This window comes from Loxodonta africana, chromosome 5 (genome assembly GCF_030014295.1).
Source record: "Loxodonta africana isolate mLoxAfr1 chromosome 5, mLoxAfr1.hap2, whole genome shotgun sequence".
Classification (NCBI taxonomy): domain Eukaryota; kingdom Metazoa; phylum Chordata; class Mammalia; order Proboscidea; family Elephantidae; genus Loxodonta; species Loxodonta africana.
Genome location: NC_087346.1, coordinates 92,906,782 through 92,926,696, shown reverse-complemented (window position 1 = coordinate 92,926,696; position 19,915 = coordinate 92,906,782). Strand labels below are relative to the sequence as shown.

Here is a 19,915-nt window from a genome sequence, read left to right as displayed (position 1 = left end):
ACTGAAGCTGTTCAGCTTCTTGTGTTCATTGTCTCTTCAGTTTCTGCTTCCTAGTTTCTTTGCATCTGGGGTCCTTGGGCCTCACACCCGCATCTGCCTTGCTGGGGTAAGTGTTCCAATTCTCAGGAGCTCCACCGATAAGTGCCTGGAGGCACCCCAATCCTCCAGGAAGCCTCCTGCACATAGACACTCAGCCCTCCGGCTCCATGGGTTGGCAAGCCTAGCTCCACTGATAAGCACCCAGAGTCACCCCATTCCTCCAGGAAACCTCCTGTGCAGCTCTGTCGCTCTGTGGGTTGGCTCCAGTGCAGTCTCATGCTGGTCTCCTGGTTCTGCTGTTGCTGGTTCTCTGCTGTTGCTGGCTCTCTGCTGCTGCTGGTTCTCTATCCATTCAGTTTCAAAACCACTTTCACATTTTAGGTGTCTGTTAGAGCAGCACCCCACTCTCTCAGTACCAAACTCTGTCTTAGTCATCTAGTGCTGCTATAACAGGAACACCACAAATGGATGGCTTTAACAAGAGAAATTTATTTCTTCACAGTAAAGTAGGCTAAAATTTCAAATTCAGGTAGTCAGCTTCAGAGGAAGACTTTCTTTCTCTGTCGGCCTTCTCATCAGAAGCTCGCTGGACTAGGAGCTTCTCCACGCAGGAATCCTGGGTCCAAAGGATGCGGCTCTGCTCCCAGCACTGCTGTCTTGGTGGTATGAGGTCCCCCTCTCTGTTTTCTTCCTTTTCGTTTTTATCTCTTGAGAGATAAAAGGTGGTACAGTCCACACCCTAGAAAAACTCCCTTTACATTGGATCATAGATGTGACCTGGGTAAGGGTGGTGTTATAATCCCACCCTAATCTTCTTTAACATAAAATTACAGTCACAAAATGGAGGACAACCAAACAATACCGGGAATCATAGCCTAACCAAGTCAACACATATTCTGGGGGGACACAATTGAATCCATGACAAGCATATTAATACAAACCTATTGATTACAGATTATGGTATCAAAACTACTGTTTAGTCACTCAACTTTTCACTGCAATATATACCATGAATTGAAAACCCTTTTAACTTCAAGCCTTTAATGCTGTTAATCATTTAAAATATATTGATATTTCTCTTCAATTTAAACAAGTTCTATATTCATTTCTTCATATGTAAAACTGAACCTACAGAATTCACCTTAATTTCTAGGTGACTTTCACTTGGAGCGCTGGTGGCACAATGGGTAAGAACTCGGCTGCAAACCTAAAGTAGTTTTAACCCACTGGTAGCTCCTTGGAAACTCTATGGGGCAGTTCTAGTCTGTTCCATCTGGTTGCTATGAGTTGAAATCGACTCCACAGAAACAGATTTTTTTTTCTTTTTGGATCACTGTAAAGGATCCCTGGGCCCTGGTGGCACAGTGATTAAGAGCCACAGCACTGCCATCAGTACTTGATCGTGTACTATCTCCTATCACGAATGAACATAAAAAAATTATTTTGGGTGCAGTTACTCCGTGTTTTTCTTCCATCTTCTTTTGATGCTTCCTACGTCCTTCAATATTTTGCCCATGGAATCCTTCTGTATTACAACTTGAGACTTTCTCTTTCTCGTTGAGAAATGCCAAGCTGTTTTTCCTTTTTGGTTTTCTAACTCCAGGTCTTTGCATATTTCTTTATACTATTTTGCTTTATCTTCTCCATCTGCCTTTTGAAACCTTCTGTTTACCTCTTTTATGTGATCGGTTTTTCCTTTCACTTTATCAGCTCTACATGAAAGAGCAAGTTTCGGAGTCTCTTCTGACATCTATTTTGGTCTTTTGTTTCTTTCCTTTATTTTTAATGACTTTTTGGCTTCTTTATAGAAGAAGTCCTTGATCTCACAACTCATCTGGTCTTAGTCATTAGTGTTTAATGTTCAAATCTATTCTTGTGATGATTCTTGATATATTCAAGGTTGTTTTTTGGCTCTCTTGGACTTGCTTTAATTTTCTTCAGATTCAACTTGAACATGCATGTGAACAATTGATGGTCTGTTCCCCAGTTGGGTCCTGGCCTTGTTCTGATAATACTGAGCTTCTTCATTGTCTCTTTTCACAGGTACATTCAATTTGATGTGGGAATTGATTGAATATTTTTAATATTTTAATCTTCATTTTATTTGTGTGGCCCATCTCATTAACACACCTTCTGGAATACCTAAATTATCTTTTTTCAATGTATAGAAGTTTCATAAAAGATTTTGTAATACCAGCGTGTGCTATATAATATTCTAAAGTAAAATATCCTATAACATAACAGAACTACCCCATAGGGTTTCCAAGGCTGTAAATCTTTATGGAAGCAGACTGCCATATCTTTCTCCCATAATATACTATAAAAAACATAGAGTACTATAATATACTGTAATAGCAAACTGTACAATTAAAAAAAAAAAGAGATGAATATACTAACTCTGTGATAAATAATTAAAATCTTGTGTTTTTTTTCAGGAATTCTTTTTAGGTTAGATTTGATGTTGTTTTGGTTACAATCATAACTATTATGGTTATAGTAGCTAGTATTTTTAATTACAGTCATTATGAAAGTTAGGGGTAAGTCTGCTTTCATTGTAAAATTCAATAGTAATTACACACCAAATTACGATGTAATTAATGAAGAGTAATATATATATATTTTTTTAATATTTGCAATTACATCCTTAACTTAATTTTTTTTTAAATAATTTAAAGGGAAAGAATTCACCCAAATTTAGCTATAAAAGTTGATTCTTACATATGTTATTATTTATATCAGGTCAATTAATGATAACACCTGGAGTCCAAGAATTTAAGTTTTCAGTATTAATTAATTGTAAAACCTTTTAATACTGTCTGTGAATAGTAGGCAAAGGAGTAGGAAAAAAAAATTGTCACAACCAAACCTGAGCAGGCTGCTGGTAATAAAAATGCAGAAGTTTGCCACATTTCTCCTCTCTCATCCATGTTTCACATAAATATCAAATGTTCACAAGCAGCCTCCTAGCATTTCTGTGGTCCCAACAGCAGGGCCCCACTCTCCTCTGCCTTTATTAAAAGCTATAATATATTATTCCCAGCATCCTCTTCCCTAATCAAAACTTATCTGTTCTGTGCCCTGAGATTCTTTCAGCTAAATGTTATGGGAGAAGATGTGAAGTTTTATAAGAGCATGATTTATTACTTCTACAAGAATATTTGCATTCTAAAAAAAAAAAAAAAAAAAACCTAAATGAATGAATAACTAATGGTGAAACTGAAAACACAGAAGAAAGACTAGGGAAAAGAGTTCTTCTCAACACTCTTCAAATCATGTCTTACATATTATTATCTTTTCCTCTCATTTACTGCATTATTAAGGAGAGTAGGGAAGGCATAAAAGAAATCTTATTTTGTTGGTGAAATGCTTATCGCAAAGAATTGTCAAACCATAATTCTTCTGGAGAGGAAAAATTACATAGAAAAGAAGACAGGAAAAGGGAAACAGGATTGCTATTTATATAAAATATATTTTATTTGTTTTGCAAATGTGATTTTGGTGTTTTATTTGTTGTTTTTGGGTTTTTTTTAGGGGAAGTTGGCAACTGCAGATGATGAGAGAGGTCATAAAAATCTGAACTGGCTAGATTAGAGGTTATCTTCACAATATTTATACTGGAAAAGCAAAATGTATCTGAAAGTTGAGGGAAAAAATTTTTAATGTCTGTATAATTTTTTTTTTATATTTGATTCTGTTTATTTCACTTTTTTCCTTGTAGATTTTGTGATATGTGAACATATTTGATGGAAAAAAAAAAAAGCTGTGTTAAAAGCCATAGAGAATGCAAACAAAGGTAATAGAATACTTCTTAGACCATAGAATAGACATGGCAAAATTCAGTCAAAAATCCCTACAGATAATTTTTACCTAATTTTGAAATGTATTACATACATATTGTGAAGTCTTTTGTTTTGCTTACATTATATCTAGCTTAGTATAATAGGGAACTCAGAATAGCAGTACAAAGAAAGCAGAGAGAGCTAAAGGGAAATTTATAATTATTGATAATAGTCCACAAAATGTATCAGTAACAAATGAATAATCAAGAATTAACTATAATCATGTTCAACCCAGTTCTAATACAGTATCTTCTTACCAAGTGTTAATCTGGTTCTACATAATAACAGAAGCAAGACCAACTTTAGATAATACTTTTGTCTTCTTCTGTTGAGAAAGCACATAGACCAATAAATGCAGAACAGGATGGTTTGCAAACGTTACATTTTATTAGCAAAGTATTTGGCACTTACAATTAAGGTAGGCACTTCCTGGTGGTTGATCCATTGATTTAACATTTGTTCCTTTTGTACAATATTTATTTTCTTTTATACTGCTAATTTTAATAACAAAAATAATAATTTAAAATGCTTTGGAATCTAAACAGTTTGCTTATTTTTTTCAAACCATTACTTTTACACATGCATTATTTGTGATAAACTTTAAATATACACACATATGAATTCAGTTGTATGAATAAAAAATGAACCTTGCTACAAGATGTTATGCTTACAGTGGCATGGTAGTCCTCCTCAATGTAGCTGATAAATGAAAACTTGATCCATTCAGTAGTCATTCTATACTTTATTCAAACTGATTTTTTATATCTTAATATCACGTATTATTTGTTAAAGTTAAATATATCTTCCTACATTGATCATTCTTAAGATATGTCAAAGGTAGTGAGCCCTTTGTGATTTGTCATCATAATTTAGGGTTTTAATAAACTCTCATTTCTAAATTTCTTTTTGCAATGCAATACAATTCAATATTTAGACTTTCAAAAGTTTTCTCGTATATGAACAGTATTTTTTACCATATTTTAAATCTGTAAACCAAATAGACAATTCTCCTTACATGCTTAGATGTGGATGTAAAGTTATTACATTTGTGTACTTTATGAGCTACTATTTATATCATTTCTTTGGTTTGAAATGGTTAACGACCTTGGCTGACCTAAAGTTTGGAGGTTCAAGTCCACTCAGGGGTATCTTGTAAGAAAGACATGGTGATGAACTTCAAAAAAAATCAGCCACTACAAACCCTATGGAGCACAGCTCTACTCTGACACAGGTGGTATCTCCATGAGTTGAAACTGACTTGATGGCAATTGGTGTAGTTTGGCATCTTGGACCTTACAAGACAGCAATTGTTATAAAGAATTACTATTTCCCACCTTGTTCTCGTTCTTTTTCTTCTTATTATTAACTTTTGTCCAGGGAATGTATGAAACAGCATTTTTTAATAAAACATATGTGAAGAGAATGTTCCAGTAACTTAAAAAAAAAGAGGGACTTTTGTTGTTGTTGTTGTTAATTTTATGGAGGGAAAAAAGTATATATTACATGCCTCTAGAATTTATGTCTAGTGCCTCTTTTAACTTTTTAAAGAAAAATTGTTATACCTTATAACTCTAAGGCACAATGTTTTTTTTTTTTAAAAAAAAAACTTTAACTTTTCTTTAAAAAATTATTTTATAGTAGAACAATTTATTGTAGTTATTTGAGCAAAGGGAAGAAACACAAATTGTCAAATAAAAAGAGATGCAGTCTTAATTATAAACAAATGGATGACAGTAAACAGGTGCAAGAAGTAATGGGTAACATCACAAACGGGAATAATCAGAGAAAGAATGAGATACTAATCTAAAAGTATATTTTTAAAAAAGGCCCAAAATGTGGAAATACATTAGTTTGACCATTAAGCTATTCTCTTATTTGTTCAAATTTACTGAGTAGTAAATATGCTGAGCAGTTAATATGCAGGGAGCATTAGACTTTGGTACAATGTGGATTACGAGTAAAGGCGTCAAAATAAATGTACTGCAAGATTGCTCTCTACAAACAATATACATAATATGGGAGATTAAAACTCTGTGGCATATTACAACATATTTGCTGAAGAAATTCTAAACAAAAAAATGATGTCTGTCACCTAGTTGCTTTTATTCATTCAAGAAGATACTACGCTCCTAATTCATGCACAGCTAGGTACTGAAAAAAGAAAAGAAAATTTTTCTCTTCTCACAGATAATACATGAGAGGGAGATATGGGAATTATTAAGTTAAAAAAAAAAGTATACGTATATATGGGAAGGGTTATATGAGAGCTTTTTACTAAGTGTAAAAGGTGATTCACACTTTGTATGAAGTGTTGGATTGTAGATGGGTCAATAAACTTAAGTGGGACTTGTTACTGAAAGATGGGAGTTTATCAATATGTCAACGTCAGAGGTGAAGGAAGAATATGAATAAAGGATAAAAGTAAGAGATTATATATATATTTGATAAAATAAATAATGTTCGAGAAATAAAAATTCTGGTGTACTCACATCAAGGTAAACGTTTAGTAAAATGAAATGGGCTAAAGAAACTCATTTGGAAGGAGACTTATTTCACTCAAAAAAGCAGACTGTCTTCATTCTGGTTGTGTTAACTTATCTCACAATTATGCCTAGATGTTTATTAAATGTTTGTTTGTTAGACTGCTAAAAGCTTTTGCTCTAGAGGTTAGTTAGTAAATTGGTAGATTTGTAGATAATAATAAATGTCACTGAGTATTTTATTCAAAGAGCTATTCTATTTCAAATAATTCTACTATTTCTTTATAGATGTTATGAACTTTTTTCTTTTTATTGTGATAAGTATACATGACACAAAACATTTGCCATTTCAGTATTTTTACATGTACAATTCACAGACAGGAATTCTGTTCACCCTTTTGTGTAACCATCACTGCTATTTGTTTCCAACTCTTTTTTCATCACCCTTAACAGAATTCTCAGTGCCCCCTAAGCAATGAATCCCTCTTTCACCCTACCTCTTACCCACCCTTGGTCACCACTAATGAACTTTGGTCTCTATATATTTGCCTCTTCTAAATACTTCATTGAAGTGTGATCATACAGTGTTTGTCTTTTTGGGACTGACTTACTTCCCTCAGCATAATGTTTTCAAGGTTCTTTCATGTTGTAGAAGGTATCAGGACCTCTTTTTTCTTTATGGCAGAATAATACATTGTTTGTGGTACCATTTTGTTTATCCAGTCTATGGATGCTGAGATCATTTTAATAAAAAGCTTTAGAAAGCTATCACCTTGATTGTGGGAAGTTATTGGATTTACTTGATGTTATACCCTTACGTATAGGATATAAACAAAGATCATATTTTCTACATGGCAAATCCTCAAATACAGTCTGTTTTGTATTCTTAACAATACCAAAATTATACCATGAGTGACAAAAAAATAAATATCATAACTCAAATACAGTCTGTTTTGTATTCTTAACAATACCAAAATTATACCATGAGTGACAAAAAAATAAATATCATACATACCAGAAAACTGACAGCAGAAATTGTGACTTGTCTGTTTCCAAATGCTGGAAAGTAGGAAAGGAAGATGTCATACAAATAATTATATTTTGGATTGTCACACCATAGACATTACTCTGATAACACAGGATATCACTATTCTTCGATCAAAAATACCATGTGTCACGTAATTAACCTTTTGGGAAAGTATGGTTGCAGTCTAAGGAATTGAAAAGTTTTGCTTTCTACCCGTCCTTTTACTCTAATATCTTAACAATATTTAAAATACAAATGGAAATACCACCAAATTGCATTTTTAAGCTTGTTGAAGGAAAATTTAATCTCTCTTGTCAGTTCAAGACATATAGACACCACATGAATATGTACTGATTTTTCTTAATGTTTAACAATAAATATGTTAATAATAATATCTTGTATTTTTGCATTAGTGTTATGTAAAAGGAGCTATTTTAAGTGTTTTACATTTTTCATCATAAAAAAATATATGAGGCAAATGTTGCTCTCACATTAAAATAAGGAAATATAACTTTAGGTATAGGTTACATAACTTCCTAAGATCATATAAGGAGTAATGAATGGACAAATTGGGATTCAAAACCATGTCCTAAATATCCTTGCTCATGGTGGAGATTTGGAAAGTACCAAAAGTAAAATTATCCTATAATCTCATATCTATTAACCGTTTCATAACTTCTAGGTTTTGTGCACATGAATGTAAATTGTATTTCTATATTCATATATCTATAAGTAAAAATAAATACCATGCTTCATTTTTGAATCTTGCATTTTTCACCTATGAGTATATTTAAAGACATTTCCAATATTATTAAACACTTATTGTCAAAACTATGACAATCTTTACACTATAACACATTATCGATTAATCTCTAAACATCAAATATTATCTAATTTTGTACAATTAGGATCATTTTAATTTTATTTATGATAATTATACAGAATTGAATAGCTTTCTATATAAACCTTTTTCTAAAGTTCTCTTTCTTTGGGCTAGAAATTTGAAAGTATAGTTTAATCTAAGGTTCTATGAGTGTTTAATTATACATCCATATCTGTATACGGAAACCCTGGTGGTGTAGTGGTTAAGTGCTATAGATGTTAAGAGGTTGGCAGTTCGAATCAGCCAGGCGCTCCTTGGAAACTCTATGGGGCAGTTCTACTCTGTCCTATAGGGTCGCTATGAGTTGGAATCAGCTCGATGGCACTGGGTTTGGTTTTTTTTTTTTTTTTGGTTTTGTACTTACTCTATAATTTAGCTTGTACCTACACTATTATTTGCAGGAAAAGATAAAATGCCTTCTTCCACCATGAAGTGTTTTAGCTGCCACATCTTTCCTGGTTATTATTTACAATTCTTCTCTTACATAAGAGAATTTGCAGTTGTTCCATTACTCTTCATGCCATGTTGTGTCCTTTTATGGTTACAGAAAGATAAACAGCAATGATATTTTTTGTGAATGCATATCAGAAATGTCTATGTAACACTTTCCAGAGGCTTCTCTTCTTAAACATGTTGCAAAGCAAATGATGTTTATTAATATTCTAAAGATTATACCTAAACCTAATAAAATGAAAAATATCACAGTTATATATCAGAATTTTTTGTCCTTTAATACTTACAGTTAATATTTCATTAATTTTAGAAGAGTTAGCATTTTGAAAAATTCCAATCAATGACCCTTAACATGCAGAACTAGGTTCGTTGATCTTAGCATAGGCCCTGACTAGGGTAATTATCTATAGCAATACTTCAAGCAATTTCAATTATGTCTAAAATCTAAAACAAAGCTTAAATACCTCATTTCCATATATCTAAAATTTTATAAACACCAGAAATAGAGCATAAAGAATATTGCTGATTCAATCTGAAGTCTCAATCCTTGTAGCACTAGGGCTCTGCTATGTATACCTTACCGACTGCAGTAAAAGCAGAAGAGAGAAAAGTTCATACTGAATTTCTTTTTTAAAGGAATTTGGTGATCAGAATAGGCTTTTTTTTTTTTCTTCCTCTGTGATTAGGATGCGAGGAGTTATGTTTTGGTCCAGCATGCTTTATGCCACATTGCATCATTTCTGAGCCAAGGGCTAAGGCATCTGGTAAATTAAGTTATAATAAGAAAGTAATATGTCATAGAAAAAAGTCACTCCTATTTTCCCCCACTGAATGGTATTTAAAAGAATAATCATATTTATTTTTTACTTTTTTAAAAAATATCTCGTAACTGATTACTATGTGATTACATAGGAGTATTCCTTTCATTTCCATTTTACTGTCTGTCTTTTTGGAGATTGACTATGACCCAATATTTTTGCTAGAGTTTCTGTTGAGAGAGAGTAAACCGAAGTTTGTTTGTTAACTATAAAATTTAACGGGATAATATGTGGAAAAAATTTAAAATTGTTATTTGCGTTATTTGCTAATTCACTTAAGAATGTTTTGTTGTTCTTTATTTCACTTCTATGTAGTTTAGAACAGAGTTTTTATGTTGGTAATTTAGTATGGGGTTAGTTAAGAAAGAAAAAGTCCTACATACATGGTGGTGTATACCGTGGGTGATTAATGTAGTAGGCAATCCAAGAAGTGAATCCCCAGTAAAAGGCACAACTCTACAAATAAAATAAAATAAAAGTTATGAAAAATACATTACATATATGACATCATTTCAAAACAAAATATCAATTTATTCCCCACCTCTGCAGCATTTTTGTGCACAAAGTAGTACAATTATTTCTAGGCTAGATGAATAGGCTGCTACTGTTTCACTCGGTAAATTAGCATCATAAAAATGCTTTTTTTGATATCTCAAAGAAAATGCATTCTTTGCCCCACTCTTATATAAATGGGTGTACAAGATATCAGACACATATAACAACATATTTTGGAAATACATTTTCACAGAAATATGTATTTAGAAAAATACATATTTTCAAGAATTTTTTGTTTCAATTAACAAACACAAAGTAATAAAAATATATAAATGAAGTAATTCATAAGATAGACTAATTACTTTTTTTAAAAGTAAACAAATTAAAAAATAAATGATTTAATTATTAATATAGTAAAACATAGATTGATTTGAAAGGAAAATGGTCTGGTTTTAGAAGTCTTATGGTATAATCCTGATCTTCCACTGATGTAAAAAACTTTAGTATCTTATGTCAAAAGAGAAGTTGATCTGAATGATTTCTGAGATCTCTTCTACTTTTAGAATGCAGCTTTTTATTACCATGACAACAATAAAATGATTGCCTTACTGAAATTTTTTGAAAACAGTTATTTGCCAAAAACCAGACAGATTTTGGTAAGGATAACCTGATGGTTACCTTTATAGGTCAACTTGACTAGGCTATAGTGTGATACTAGTCTAGGTATTGTTCTTAAGGTGTTTAGTAGACATGGTTAAGATCTGGAATCCTTTGATTTTAAGTAAAGGTAATTTTTCTCTATAATGTGGGGTGGGCCTCATCCATTCAGTTGAAAGGACTTAAAACTGAGATTTTCCTGAGGAAAAAGAAACACTGCCTCAAGACTGCAGGAATTCCTTCTGTGATATTTCCAGGCTCTACGGATTTCATGCTTGCTATCTCCCACAATCATGTTATCCAATTACTTAAAATAAATCATGTAAATGTTGTCGTTGTTAGGTGCCACCGAGCCACTTCTGACTCACAACAATCCAATAAACAACAGAGCTAAATACAGTGCTGGTCCTGTGCCATCATCACAATCATTATCACACAATCAGATATCACAACTTCTCAATCTCTCACAACCAAAATTATAAAACACATCATTCCCCACCTTAATCAAATTTTTCAAAGGTGTGTGTCCTCCAGAAACTTTGTGAACAAATAAGGTTTCCAAAAGATATCGAATGTAGTGTATACAATGGCAAAAGCAGGCCAAGCTGGAAAGAAAATAAAACATAAATACATTAAATTCTCTTCCAAAATTATGGCTTGCCTTACTCAGGAGACTTTATATACTTTTTTAGTTTACTACAATATTCTATTTATCAGAAATAATTATTTCCAGTAGCTAAAACATGTTTATTTCAATATTTTAATTCTATAAATTTTCCAATTTTTATTTAATAAGTAACTTTTATATTAATTTCTGTAAATTTACACAGAAAATATTTTACGATACCAATCATGAATTGCTATACTCACACCTGGCCCAGGAGTAGATATAAATATAATTGAAAATGTGTTCCTATCAAAGTGCCTCAAGATTGGAGCAGACAATTTACATATTTTGAAATATCTGAAGCCTACTTAGAGTGCATTTGACATTTTCTAATATTTAGAATAACTTTTGAATTGTCTGGTTGTCCTTTAGCAAGTATTATATATTGATAAATTCTGAATTTCATTTTCTATGCGGGAGTAATGAGGCTTTTTGTTTCATATTATTGTGTTTGTTTTTGGCCTATCTATTATTTTGTCTCTCTTTGTTTTTTTCTTTTCTTTTTTCTTTGTTGTTGTTATTGTGTCTAAGTTTCCACTACTTCTTGTAATTTTTTTATATAATGAATTTTTTTTAAGTTACTGTGAAACGTGATTTATGAAGGTATATTATTTATGATTTATGAAGGTATACTGTGAAATGTGATTTATGAAGGTATATTATCATGGTTAGGCTCAAAATAATATTTTTTTATTGCAATCTGTATTTATTATAAATAAATACGGAAAATTTAAAAACTTCACTCTTCAAGAAAATCAGTATGGATCAAATGTTACATACTTAAGTCAATGAGTTGAGCATAAAAAATCAACACAGAATTTGCTTTTTGTAAAAGCAGACATCAAGTTGCTACTGTGAGTTTATTTTATTGAAATAAATTCATGATTTCTGGTATTAGTAACAGCGACTTATAGAAAACAAATAATCAATTAAATAAACACAACAAAACCTGGCTATGTCTTCAGGGGATTTACTATTACTGACTGTTATCATAAATGTAAGTGTATGCCTACTATGTGAGAGATATGTTCTACAGGATATGGATGAAGCTGTAAACAATAGGCAAAATTCTGAACAAGGTAAGAGACCAACCAATGGAAATAGGGAGAGATTTCTACACAGTGATACAAGCAAGAGAAAGTTCTGGAAATAAGAGGTTGTCTGGTGTGTTCTGGTGAGGAAATAAGTATTTCTTATTTTTTCTTAGAAGAAATGATGTAAATACTTTCTCCATTTTCTGAGAAAGCGAAAAAAAAAAAAAAATAGAAAGAAAGAAACCATAGAGCTAAGCCAAACCATACAGCAGAGCACGAATGAGAAATTTTGGTTAAAACTATGGTGCCTTTAAATTAGGTCACTTAGTTATTTTATACTACACCATCGGAGTTTAAAGACTAATAAAACTAATATATAAAGCTACAGCATTATTGTTTGGTTATATGCCACTTTGCACATGATTAGTAACTCAATAACCAAGTTTTTTTCATTCCAACGTATCTTCATTCTATCTAATTATGTTTGACTTCCCTTCAACACCAATTTTTCCTCTGCTCAGGGTTAAATTAACAGTGCATGCATGAGTATTGTTGTTATTGTGTTGTCGTTAGGTGCCATTGAGTTGGTTCCGACTCATAGCGACCCTATGCGCAACAGAAGGAAACACTGCCCAGACCTGCGCCATCCTCACAATTGTTGCTGTGCTTGAGCCCATTGTTGTGGCCACTGTGCCCAATTCCTTCTTGCTTTACTTTGTGTTTGTTTGTTTGTTTGTTTCATAAAGTCACTAACACTAGGAATCATTAATTCATTTTAATAAAATAAATTCCCAGTAATGGCTTGATATTTTACAGATTAAAAAAAAAAAAAAAAAAAACTCATTACTGTCAAGTAAATTAGGACTCATAGCAACCCTATAGGACAAAGTAGAACTGTCACATATGGCTTCCAAGGAGTACCTGGTGGATTCGAACTGCTGACCTTTGGTTAGCAGCCGTAGCTCTTAACCACTCTACCACCAGGGTTTCCATTTTACAAACAGCAATGCAGATTTTTTATGCTCCCACCCTATTGATTTAGTATGTAAAATCTGACCCATGCTGATTTCTTGATCAGCAAAATTTTTGAAATTTTACATTTTCATTTATAACAAAAATTTATTCTTTATCAAACAAGGGTTAAGATATGAGGGCTATGGAAAAAGAACATAACCTCAACTTTTTAGAGTTGCAAGGACCTTTTACAAAAGGTAGTGCCAGTTTTCTATTGAGGAAGACAGCGAAGAAAATGTTCATATAATAGGTCGAAGATACAGGTATTTTGCTAACAGTGAAGATTGAGTCGTAGAGGAAAAAGTGGAAGGATTTTGGAAGTTGGGGAGGACTCAAAGAAATAAAGTGAGGATCGTAGAGTTTATGGAGATAAGAGTATAAGAGATAAGGGATGATCTAAAATGGTGAGGCTCTCGTGTTCTGACATAAACAGAGATAATGTGTCCAAAGAGATCAGTCCTTTTGCATTCAAAGCAGACAGCTGGTGAGTGCTTAGTATAGAAAGGCTACTTCCTATCTCTCATTAAGGGTTTACAAATCTTAAGGGAAGCGTGGCCTCAGTTGCAGCATACTAGTTGACTCTCGATCCATATTGTGGGAGGGAACATAATAGCCTGAATCTTAACTCGTTGAGTGAATGAAGAACTTGTGAATTACACCACTCTGGGAGAGGCCTTTTCACTATGGATGATAGTGACACATGTTATGAAGGAGATGTGACCTTAGTTAAAGTGTGCAGATATTTCTAAGGGTGCTGAGTCATCTTGTGCCTTTTATCTGAGATATCTGCCTTCTATCTCAGCTAAGCAGAAAACTACTTTCAACTTTATGATATGATCCAAATCAATTTGGGATATTAACATTTGTTATTGTGGCAACTGAAGATGATATTTGAAATTTGATATTCTTAACTTCAAGAAGCCAGGTCATCCTGAAATTGAGTTTCCTGAGAAACCTTGTGCTTATATTATAAATCCTTCCCAGACACGTAAATTTCAAAAGTAGTTTGTGTGTCTCTGCTCTGGAATAATTCAATATAAACTTAACTTGTTTGCTATTTTGGAACAGCGTGGCAACAAATATATTTATCACCAAGATGTTATAAAACATGCTGTGTTTGTGTTTAAGAATAGTAACCAACTGCCAGTCAATTCCTTTGAGAATGCCACTTTAAAAAAAATGTTTTTTGTTTTTATTTGTTTTTTTCGCTCATGCTGTGTTATATATTTGGTAAATGTTATGCGTTTGATCTAAAGAAATTAGTGTTATTATGTTCTCCTTTCAATTTTTCCTTCCCAGATTCTTTCCAAAATAGATTGGAAGTTGTCTTCATTTAAGAAAAACAATCAAGTTAAATGTCCTTAAGGGCCCTGGAAAACCTGATTTCCTACTTACCTGACCTTCATCCCTGGGATCCAATCTCCCTTTTCCTCTCAGCATTTCTGCTACACTGGCTTTCTTTTGGAAACCCTGGTGGTGTAGTGGTTAACAGCTACAGCTGCTAACCAAAAGGTCTGCAGTTCAAATCCACCATGTCCTCCTTGGAAACTCTATGGAGCAGTTCTACTCTGTCCTATAGGGTCTCTATGAGTTGGAATTGACTCGATGGCAGTGGGTTTGGTTTTTGATTTTGGTTGATTTTCTTTCTGCTCCTAAAATCCACCAAACTGCTGTTTTCTACAACAGATAAATTCGATTCCTCAAATTCACAAGTAAAAATCTGACCTTTCTCTTAAAAAAAAAAAATCTAGGTCACTCTCTCAGCAAACTCATCTCAGAACTCCCATATCAGGTCAGGTTACCCTCTTTCATGCTGTCATAGCCCTCCACGTAAAATAAATATTCATGCATTTGGTTCATCTATCTATTCAGTCGACACATTATTTACCGAGTATACCTTAGTCAGGTAATGTTTTAAGCAATGAAGATACCCCAGATATTAAAGTAAATACATTTATAGAGCCTTCACTATTTCCTTCAAGAAGAAAATAGAAAAGCAAATGTTTATGTGAACATAACATTAAACAATAGTAAATTGTATAACAAAAAACACTTTAGCAAAATCACTGTCATAGATAATACAGGAAAGGCTACCATGAGTAAGAAATAGATGAGCTCATATCTCAAGTCTGAATAGGAGATAATAACGAGGTAAAGAGAATGAGGGAGGAGGGATGTCATGTGCATGGGCCCTGGTGTGAAAGGGAATATGGTGTGTCTGAGGATGAGAAAGGAGATCAGTGTGGATGGGGTACAGAGAAAAAAGGAAGGCTAGGAGAAAGAAAGACCAAATTGTTCACTTTCTTCCAGTATCTATGACATAAATATTTATATTTCCCCTGATTCACTTGGAAGTTTTGTTAATGAATGGGATTTAGGTCTGGTCTGAACTTTTGTTTTTGTTTGTTTGTTTTTAAATCATGTTGCGAATCCTACAGCCTAATGACACCATTTGAATATTCTCTTTCCTTTCAATTTGATATAAAGAAGTTAGATAAAGGGAAGGAAGGAGTGGAGGGAGGGAGAGAGAGAAGGGGATTATTTCCACAATATGCTAACTACCTTTGTTATATAGTCTGTTTTGATGGTTGACTTATTTATTTATTTTTTTTGTCAACTTACTCTTAGTATAATTTAATTTTTGGATTTTGGCATAATAACACAACTTGTACAAATCTTTTTTATTCCCCTGTTATAATTTAGGTCATTATTTTGTTCCTGTGCAATGTGGTCAATTTTCTGTGGAAATTTTTTTTTTTTTTTACCCCATACATGGTCTCAACATTATAATTAATAATATTTCTTAATTTTCCAGATATCTCTTGCTATTGATATATTATAAGTAAAACTGTGATCATTATTGACTTAAATTACCTTTGCAGTATGCTTAATAGTTCATTGTTTATAAATTGTCAAACTGTTTGTGTATACTCAATTTATGGTTACTTTTTTTTTTTTTTTAAGGGATACTTTTTCCTAAAATTGAAACCATTTTAATGAGGCTTGCAACCAAAGTTTATAAAAGTAGTATCTGATTACAAGTTCCTCTCTACCTTAATATATAGGTACTTATATATATATTTTTTTATGGCACTGGGTCAGTCAGTCATATGTATCAAAGAAACCCTGGTGATGTAGTGGTTAAGTGCTATGGCTCCTAACCAAAAGGTCCACAGTTCGAATCCATCAGGCACCCCTTGGAAACTCTATGGGCTAGTTCTACTCTGTCCTTTAGGGTCACTATGAGTCGGGATCGACTTGATGGCAGTGGGTAGTGTGGGTTATATGTATCACAGTTCTACTATATGTCTTGCAGTTCTACTCTGTCCTATAGGTTTGCTATGAGTCAGAATCAACTTGACAACAATGGGTTTTTATATGTATCACTGACTGGAGTCCCTGGGTGGCAAAAACTCTTAAGCACTGGGCTCAAACCCACCTAGAAGTGCCTCAGAAAAAAAGCCTGGTGATCTTCCAAAAGGTCACAGCCATGAAAATCCTATCAAGCACAGTTCTACTCTAACACAGGCAGGGTTGCCATGAGTCAGAATTGACCCAAAGAACACTGGTACTATATATATATACACACACACACACACACACACACACATACACACATACATACAAACACATAACACTTACTGTACCACTGGATGACGTAATATTCTAGAACTCTCTTTCACATCATATATATATGGCATCCTCAAATAAAAAAGGAGGTATATCAGAAGAGGTCCTGTGTATTCAGCCAAAAATACCTGAAAATAAAAAAAAAAAAATGATTTAGATTAAACAATATATTAAGTTTTATAGATGCTATCAATTTTTAAGTGAAATATGTTTTACTTACTACAATGAGCATGCTCACAGATTAACCTACTGCATGAACTGGATTTAGTTGAGACAGTAATCCACTAGCTTGCATCAGGCTTCAGAGAGTAACACACTAATCATGCAACAACTAGACTGGAGTCAGAGGATACAGTAATGAACAAAATAAACAAGATCCTGCCTCTACTGGGTTAAGCATGCATTTGGATTAAGACGTTATTTCTATATGCTTTTCTTTGAACTCTTCAACTCACTGAAATTTAATAAATATTTATTGAACATATATCATTTTAAAAGAATTTAGAGTAGGTGTTATGCAAATAAACAAGAGGTCTGCCTTGGAAGAGTCAGCTAAGATTTTAAGAGAAAAGACAACACAAGAATAGTTAAAATAAAAAAAAAATATCGAAAGTAATATATCATTTTCTTCAGAAATAATATGAGAGAGATTTTATTTGACCATCCAAACTATTATAAAATACCATATTTGTGTATCCCCAGCCTAACACATATACCATCTTCTACGTGTACAGACTGGCGTTGTCACTAAAGGGAATGAGCTACTGTACTCTATTTATTTATTTAGCTTCTCATGGCCCTGTTATCTTGGACACAATTGATTTGACCATGATTCAAATTGAAGTAATCTGTTATCTGTGTTAGAAATATTATACTTTGATTCTAATGGTTAAAGGACTGGATTCAGAATTCTGGAGCTGAGCACAGGGCAACTATATGAGTGGATAAAGAGAGATTTATAATCTATAAAGAGACAAAAATAAAATGATTTGAAAATAGAAAACAAAAGACCATGTGATTGCAAAAAATGTAATTGGCTGATTAGTTTTCTGATCACCTTCTGAATCTAGTGACTCCAATCACTCTGCTTTGCTTTGAAGTTATAAAAATAAATAAATAAATAAAACTAAACCAAACCCGTGCTGCTCAGTTGGTTCTGGCTCATAGCAACCCCCAGGTTAAAACCGCTATTTGGATTTTTCAGACAGATAGGGGGAATATAATTTACATTCCATGTTCAAAAAGAAGAGAAAGAACACCGAATCTGACAATGATAAATTAGACTGTCTTCACTACTTTTATGGGGCAGTTCTACTCTGTCCTATAGGGTTGCTATGAGTCGGAACCGACTCGACGGCACTAGGTTTTTTGTTGTTTTTTTTTTCACTACTTTGCTTTGCTTTGGCTCATTTTCATTATTTCCTGAAGAACATTTTTCTCAAATATGTAGGTGTGCACCTAATTAGAAATTGTGTTCTTATCTCCGCTGAGAATTTTCTGCAAGTATGTGGTTAGAACATATGACATGTATGATTTTATGTATTTTTTTTATATATATGTGTATAATTATTTATATATGTATACACACATATTTAGGTATGCTGTTGGTAGTTGTCATGGAGTTATCTCTGACTCATGACAACCTTATGTTTAGCAGAAGGGGACATTACCTGATTCTGTACCATACTCACAACTGGTAGTATGTTTGAGCCCATTTTTGCAGCCACTGACTACGTCAACCTATCTCACAGATGGTTTCCCTCATTTTTGCTGACTTTCTATTTTACCAAACAAGATATCATTTTCTAATATTTATATGTAGTTATTTATATATGTAGATTTTTCCAGTTTTAATTCTTTCAGCAGCGTTTGTTATCTACCAAGTAAAACTTTGCTGCTTATTGACTCAAATATGTGAGGGTAAGAACAGTTCACCATCTGATACATTTAGTATAAAAATAGTACCATTGAAAAGAGCATATTGACTTAATGATTTGCAGCATTACTGATTATTCATAAAGAAGGAGAAAATGTTTACCACTTTTGAATGCCTGATGTTAGAATATAGCCATTACTCTAGAATAATGAGAGTTATGATATTTTGTCTTATTACAACTAAATATTTCAAATATTTATTTTAAGAGCATCTGGTACAGTCAAGTCAAATTTGAGTGAGGACTCTAAAAACTTACTGGAAATGAACAATGTTATAAACAATAGGTAACATGGACCAGATGTCACTCTTTATTAAGTTAATAAAATGCTATCATATTTGGGTCAGAGGAAATTAAACTACAATCTTATCTCCTTCATCTCATGCAAATAAATCTGAAGAGCCACCTAGCTTACAGGAAGATGTTCTAGGAGGCCGAATATTTTAACACAAACATTGTTCCTCATGGAGCATAGAGGTTAAAATAGCATCAAAGTGTGAATGATATATCCTGAAAGCCCTAAAGAATGATAGGAAATAACTTTTTGACAATTCATCTTTAAAAAAAAAAAATCCATTTGGGGGCAAATAGAAGAAAGGAGGAAAAATTATTTATTATTATTGTTGTACTTGGAAAGCAATCAGAAAATTGTCTTGAACAAAGAAACACAGGGGCCATGTTGACAAATATTTATAGAAAACATTCTCAAAATAGAATTGCTGTTTTTCTACTTAGAAAAGATAAAAAATTAAAAAAAAAGCAAAGATTAAAAAAAAACATAGACATGTGCCAAGATATAGAGCCCAAGCAAATTACATGAACTTATAAAGACTAGAAACTCCATTAAAATCCAGAACTTTAGTGGAGACTCTATATTCAAATTAAACATTACACAGCATATTTAAATTCTAATTCATTTCCATTGTCAAAATGTATTAGTGCTTT

The 19,915-nt window shown here is 32.8% G+C and overlaps 1 protein-coding gene across 1 annotated transcript in view; it reads right to left on the bottom strand.

The window, feature by feature from the left end:
- The window catches only part of TECRL (trans-2,3-enoyl-CoA reductase like), a 146,965-nt gene that overhangs the window by 25,127 nt on the left and 101,923 nt on the right, over positions 1-19,915 (bottom strand). The window contains exons 5-8 of the mRNA XM_003415898.4: positions 17,049-17,164; positions 11,191-11,296; positions 9,923-9,995; positions 7,374-7,417 (exon numbers count right to left, since the gene is read on the bottom strand). Of these exons, the coding sequence (XP_003415946.1) occupies positions 7,374-7,417; positions 9,923-9,995; positions 11,191-11,296; positions 17,049-17,164 (339 nt within the window). The remainder of the gene's footprint in view (positions 1-7,373; positions 7,418-9,922; positions 9,996-11,190; positions 11,297-17,048; positions 17,165-19,915) is intronic.